Source organism: Nicotiana tabacum, chromosome 16 (genome assembly GCF_000715075.1).
Source record: "Nicotiana tabacum cultivar K326 chromosome 16, ASM71507v2, whole genome shotgun sequence".
NCBI classification, from domain to species: domain Eukaryota; kingdom Viridiplantae; phylum Streptophyta; class Magnoliopsida; order Solanales; family Solanaceae; genus Nicotiana; species Nicotiana tabacum.
Window position 1 is genome coordinate 164,182,289 of NC_134095.1, and position 7,438 is coordinate 164,189,726.

The window sequence follows — 7,438 nt, forward strand, 5'->3', positions numbered from 1 at the left end:
CTTAATATTGGACTATATACTACAATATATTTTCGTACACGAATAACTATATGTTGCACTTTCAAGAGAGATATCAATATCCACAACAAGTGTTCTGGTCATGGCAGAGTAACCAAAGCATTCGAAGGAAACATATACAAAAAAACACCGTCTATAAAGAAGTGTTCGATAAGATACAATCACATTATATACCTTTAAACTACAACACATAATTATCTACTTAACATGATTAAAATTGATCATTTATGTAAGTTCTGATGATGCTCTTTCATTTTGAATTCACGTTTTATGTTAATGTAATAATATTTTTCGGCATTTAGATAATTGTTGTAGTATTATATATAAAAAATTTCTCATTAATTAAATTCTATTGTTCCTTAATATAAATAAATATTTAAATTATTATTTGTCATTATTAACGTGCAACGCATGTTTCCGAAAGGTATACTGATTTAGTTATTTAAGTAGTAATTTAGTCGTCGATGGCATGGGAGTCACCTAGTCAGAGGTAGAGGGAGATTTCAATCAATGAATTTAACTAAACATATTCTTCTCAACCCGAAACATAGATTTATAAAGTGTCTCGTACCCGTCTAGATTGAATTATACAAGATGAAACATATGATGGAATTGTAATTACTTAGGTTGTAACCAATTATTATACTAGTAGTTTTGTCGCGAAAATACATAGTAGGACACAACTGATCCGACTAATCCAAACAAACAAAAGAATAAAGTGTTTCCTATCAAGAAGTTTTCAGACTAAGCCAAATCATAATCCAACAAATTAACCAAGACATAATAAACATCTGGATCTACTGGTCCGACTAATCCAAACACATCGAAGAGTAAAGTGTTCTCTATCAAGAAGTTTTCCTTCTCAGACTCGAACATGAACCAATCACACCTAATTACTTTCTCTTCTTTGAAACCTTTTGTGACTCTGTAGATAATCCAACAAATTATCCACAAAACGTTGTTGAACATCCTTGCTACAAGACTCTTTCATTTCTTTAACATTTTGCCTATAAATTTTTCCCTTTTCCTCAACAATTACCAACCTCAGTGATTCAGCCACACATTCTTTAGTAAATGATCCATCCAATTCATTTCTAAAAATTGGATATCCCAATTTCTTCTCAGTCAAGTGGCTACAAATCATCCCTTGATCGGCTAAAAAAGGCAATAATATCAACGGTTTCTCAAATTGTACTGCCTCTATTACTGAACTCCATCCAGAATGCGTCAAGAATCCACCTATTGATTCGTGATTCAGTATTTTTAATTGAGGTGCCCAACTCGTACATATAAATCCACGTCCATTTGTTCTTTCTTCGAATTGTTCAGGTAACTCGATCACTTCTGAATCTGCACATCCGCGTTGTTGTCTAAACACCCAAAAGAAAGGCAAGTTTGAAAGTTCTAACCCTAATGCTATGATTGTTAGTTCATCTTGGCTTGGCTTTGTCTCGCTCCCGAATGCAATATAAACTACTGAACCTGTTAGAATAATAGAGTAACAAAATTAAGAACAAAGAGATATTATCGGTATACTTTAGGGGTCGTTTGGTACGAGGGATAAGGTGGGATAAAGATATGGGATAAATTAGTCCTGGGGTTATAATCCCAGAATTATAATTTCGGGATAATTTAGTCTGCATACCAAAGGACCCCTAAAAAAATATAGACAAGTATACAAGTCGTATGCATACTGCAAATTATAGCCATTGATTAGAGAAGACCTGAATTTATAAAACTGAAAGAATGGTATTTAGAATAGTCCTCCTTATTTCATAAACAAACATGTCCAAATTAAAGTTAAAGCTTAAATAAATTTTTGTAATTCAAATTCAAGTTCTAAATAAAATAGAAATATCAAGTCTTTTAATGGATAAATCCATTCATCAGTTTTGCCTCTCGATGCTAAGATAATTTCACTTCCCCCTGTCCCAATTTATGTGACGTATTTTTTTTTTTTTTTGAAGAATTAACCAAAATAACCGTCAACCCAACAACTTAAACTAAAATAGCCAGTGAAGGTATAACATATGCATAATTTATGTATTATGTATGTATAATAAATGTATAATTTATGTATATGGCTAGAAAAGGTAAATATTAAATATGACCGGCTATTTGTGTAAAGATCCCCTTTTTTCTGTCCAAAAAAAGAATGATATCTTTCTGTCTTTAGAAACAATACAACTTTAAACTTTTCGTCTTATCTTTAATGAGATGATTTATAATCACACAAATAGCTATAGTTTGTTTTGAACCACAAAATTTTAAAAGTAACTATTTGTTTTGAACCACAAAATTTTAAAAGTAACTCTTTCTTAAATTTCATGTTCAATCAAAGTACATACATAAAAGGGATCTTTACACAAATAGCAGTGCTTATTATTCCTAATCGATATACATAGATTATACATTGTAATACACAATACACACACACACACACACACACACACACACACACACACACACACATATATATATATATATATATATATATATATATATATATATATATATATATATATATATATATATATAGGCTATTTAAGTTAATTCTTCTACATAAAATGAGATGGAAGGAGTACAGTCTATGTGAGAGTACCTTTTTGTTGCATATCTAGCCATGCTTTCATCTCTAGCCATGTTTCATTGTTATCTTCTTCTCCATCATCATAGCTAGTTGTGGGAAGCAAACCAATTGGAATAATTTCTTTCTCGTAAAGGTTTTCTATGACTTGTAACCACTCGCCTTCGAACTCGTAACAACTCCTTATTGCCACTACATCAACGCCTTTCACGGTTACTGCGAGGCGATAAATATCGGAAACATTTCCTGTCGGACCAAAATTTTAAAATAAAAATTATCTTCTTTCAAGAATCTATCATGTCAAATTATTAACTAAAATTTTCTTCTTTTCAAATGGTATAACACATAGTTACATTTTTTTTCTAATTTAGTCCACACACACACACACACACACACACACACACACACACACACACACACACACACACACACACACACACACACACACACACATATATATATATATATATATATATATATATATATATATATATATATATATATATATATAATGCATGCTCGACTCATGGAATCACGTTCTAACCCTTTCGGAACCTCAATACCAATCCACATGGAAACACCCAACAAACAACATGGCAAGGAACATAACATAATACCGGTGAGAAAATGAGTAAACATAATATACTAAGGAAAGGATAAACATGACTAGAGCTTAGTACCCAATCAACATTTCAAGAGACATCTCGCTCTTATATCTCATGTGCAAGGAGTCTCACAATCAACATAGCAAACAAGAATAACACAAGAAATAAACAAAGACATGAACAAAACTACTTCTACTCAGATACTTCAACACATGACAAATTAAGCGCATATACACTCGTCACCATAAATTTAAATAAAACACAGTTATATTTTTTCTCTAATTTAGTCCATCATTAAGATAAAAATTATGCCGAACTATCTACACATAAAAACACATATATACTTTATGAGACGTCTTAGATCCATTTAACGTTAAACCTTGGTATAACCTCAATATACCACTTTAAATTTGAGTCAAACATTTTACTAAAACAAATAACACACAAATATTGCTAATAATGCATATAAGTACATATGCAAGCCTATAAATTCTACTGATTAGAGTTATAGTGCAGTGGTAAGTACGCATTCATTCTTAATCAGAAATCTCGGGTTCGAATATTAAGTATACAATAATAACAATCCAGTAAAATTCCCTTAGTAGGGTCTGGGAGGGTAATGTATAGACCTTACCCATACCCTGAAAGAGTAGAAAGGTTGTTTCCGAAAGACCTCCGCTCAAGAATGAATGTTAAGTATGAATTCACCTTTGTTAGCGAGGGTTTAACCTCAATGTAAGACTTCCCGGCACGACCCAAAATATAGTCGGATCCTAATGCGGGTACCAAAACATCGAATGTAAACAAAAAAAATAAAAAGATCTATAAATTCTAAAACATTACCTCCATCTATGACCAAGTCATTGAACATACGTTGAATCTGATAAAAACTTGGCCTTACATTGGTTTCAAAAGGTACCCATTTAGGTTTCACTGTAAAATCTTCAGGCTTAACACGATCATCATCTCCAATTATAATACTAGAAGGATCTCCTCCCATACTTAAACCAGTTGCAGGGAAAATGCTGAAATAAATAGTGGGAGTTTGTGATTTTTTAGTAATTGGAACTAACCAATAAGAAGCAAAATCTTGAATTACAAAATCAGGGGAAAGAGTTTCTATTAATTTAGGCATGGATTCTTGGAGCTTGTCAAAGGCAATTTTGAGGTACCTAACTTTATTATAAGGTAAATCAATGGTAGCTTCTGCATTTTCAGGAAGATTTTCAACATGGGGTAATTGAAGAGTAATAAATTCTATTTTGGGTTTTAAATTTGGAGGTAATTTAGGGAGTCTTTGGATATTTTTTGGAGTGGAAAAGAAAGAAATTTTGTGACCTTTTTTAGCTAAGAGTTTGGCTAATTCTAGGTATGGTATCATGTGACCAAAAGCTAACCAAGGAAACATGAAAAAATGAAAGTTTTTGACATCCGACATAGTTTTAGAGTTTAAGATTCAAAGTACAGAATGATCTAAGAATTTTTTGAGATGTAGTTGTTGCTTCAAATATCAAAGGAATACTATATAGTAAAGATTAGATCTGTTCTTCGTGAGTGAAATCTTTCAAGTATTAGTTAGTTGGTGGTGGTGGTTGTATTTTATTTCTTTTTGTTGGCATTATTGATTACAAAGTGGATTAGAAGTTTGCACGATGTATGAGGTCAATGTGTCGGTTTAAGAAAATTTAAAATATTCTTAGGCTTCAATTTAAGGAGGACACGATCCTCGATAGAAAGGTGTGTGTTTACCCAGAAAATAATACAGTTGAATTTATACGTAGTTTATAGACAAGCGAATCGATTTGATTCCAAAATGATAAACGGCAGCCCGGTGCACTAAGCTCTCACTATGCGCAGGATCCGGGGAAGGGTCAGACCATAAGAGTCTATTGTACGCAGTCTTACCCTGCATTTCTGTAAGAGGCTGTTTCCACGGTTTGAACCCGTGGCCTCCTGGTCACATGGCAACAACTTTAAGAATGATAAATAAATTAAATAAGAATGCAAGACTTAGCGTTGAAATCAAGATAAGACAACAGATAGCTTGTTCCGAAAGCAGAACTTTCGAAGGCAGTAGTAGCAGTATTAATAAGCAAGAAATAAAATGTCATTGAGCTTTTGAATAGTATATAGCATAAGTTTGTCAGAAAATTCGTCCCCTTATAATGGTTGTTGAAATCCCTAATTATAGTGACACAGAGGGAACAAGGTTCTAGGGTCAAGCCCTTCTTAAATGATAATTATGTGGGCTATTGAAGAATGTGTAACGGCAGGCTAAGAATGTCATCTTCTATTTAACTGAATATGTATTTAATATTGCATGATATTCTTCATTGAATGCTATCGGGTGACAGGCACTCATTTGTCTTCATGAGCAACATCCCCTTCGGGAACCTCCCGGTGCCAACCGAGACTGTTGCCCCCGGTCTTGACTTCCACCTGTCTCGCTTTTCACCTGTCTCTGGTTCCACGTGTCTCTTTATTATACGTAGCATTTAATATGGATCGATTTTAGAGTGATGGATTGATAGACAATCTAGAGTTTCGCCTTGTCTTACCAACAGTAGTTATACTAGCCGGTTCTTTCCTATTTCTAGTCCCTTATTTCTATATAGTATGTCAGTATTAGCAGTAGGATTGGCACTATTCCTGTAGTTTCGTATCCCTAGATCTCTGTCATTATTTGTTGTATTATTTGCTTCCACTATCTTATTACATTGTTGTTACTATTGTTTCACTATTGCTCCATCTTTGACGTTCTTGAGTCGAGGGTATTTCGAAAATAACTTCTCTACCTTCATAGGTAGGGATAAAGTCTGCATATATACTATTCTTCCTATACCCCACTTATAGAATTCTACTTAGTTATTTTTATTTTTGGTAATTAAGTAATTTTATTTATCAAAGGAAAATATATGTACAAGCAAAATAAAACCCAACTTTTTACATTCATCTTCTCTTCCTCCCTATCCCCTTAGTTACAAAAATAGATTCATCCTTCTGAATTGCCCCGCAATTCTATTGAGTTGTTATTGTTGTATAATTGTAAATGTATCAATAAAAATTTTGTTTACCTATAATATAGGTATAGCTAGCTTTTCAGTCTACAATTCTTACAAAAATGAATTGTATACTATAAAATAAAAAATATTATTTTAAAAAATAATTATGGAAGTGACTGTTTGGGTGGAGCGATTAAATGAGTTGTCCTGTACTAAAATTTAAAATTAAATTTGTTCTCTATTTAATTGAGGGTTTTACTTAAAATTAAAATTAGAATAACTATTATACTACAATAATAAGATTTTCAATCCCATATAACAAATAATTTTTGTTCTAATCTTAGAGGTATAATCTTGATTATAATTCTAGGATAATCTAAATTGAACCGAACGATATATTTGGCACTAATGTTTTTTAGAAATAATTGCTTAATATTTTTAATTATTTTTAAGTGTCTGACGATGAATGGAAAATAACTTTTTGTTGTTTTTGTGATGTTTTAGAAATAAATTCTGCATTCCGAGACCTTTAAAACCTCTTTCAGCATCACCTCAATTTGAGTGCACAGTCCGGACGCATAGCCGGAAAGCCATTATGTGAAAATCTGTGAAAAATGATGAATTTTGACTTTAAAATGGATTTAAGATGACTTCGATCAACATTTTGGGTAAACGGACCCGGACCCATGATTTGACGGTCCCGGAGGGTCCGTAGGAAAATATGGGACTTGGGCGTATGCCCGGAATCGAATTCCGAGGTCCCAAGCCCGAGAAATGAATTTTTAAAGAAAATTATTTTCTGGGATTATTTATGAGTTTTGGAAATGAAACGTGTTTAAAACTTGATGGTATCGGGTCCATATTTTGGTTCGGAGCCCGATATAGGTCTTATATGTGATTCAAGAAGAGTCTGTGAAATTTGGTAAGAAACGGAAGTCGTTTGAGGTGATTCGGACTCGTAGTTGTGAAAATTGATACTTTGGAAGTTTTGAGATTTTTCTTGGAATTCTATGCTAAATTCGTTGTTTAAGAGGTTATTTTGGCGATTTGATCGCACGGATAAGTTCATATGATGTTTTTGAGTTAGCATGCATGTTTGGTTTGGAGCCCCGAGGGCTCGGGTGAGTTTCAGATGGGTTTCAGAAGGTTTTGAACTTAGGAAAAAAATGCAGGTTTTTTGTTGTCTCAGTGCACAGAGGTTTTGTTCTTCGCGTTCGTGTGGTTCC

The 7,438-nt window shown here is 33.0% G+C and overlaps 1 protein-coding gene across 1 annotated transcript; it reads right to left on the reverse strand.

The window, feature by feature from the left end:
* Positions 1-763: 763 nt before the first annotated feature.
* LOC107769624 (UDP-glycosyltransferase 91A1-like) lies at positions 764-4,777 on the reverse strand. Its single transcript, XM_016588858.2, has 3 exons — positions 4,054-4,777; positions 2,621-2,851; positions 764-1,500 (listed from the first exon to the last, which is right to left on the reverse strand). The coding sequence occupies exons 1-3, from the start codon at positions 4,646-4,648 to the stop codon at positions 908-910; spliced, it is 1,419 nt and encodes a 472-aa protein (XP_016444344.2). The 5' UTR covers positions 4,649-4,777; the 3' UTR covers positions 764-907.
* Positions 4,778-7,438: the final 2,661 nt, after the last annotated feature.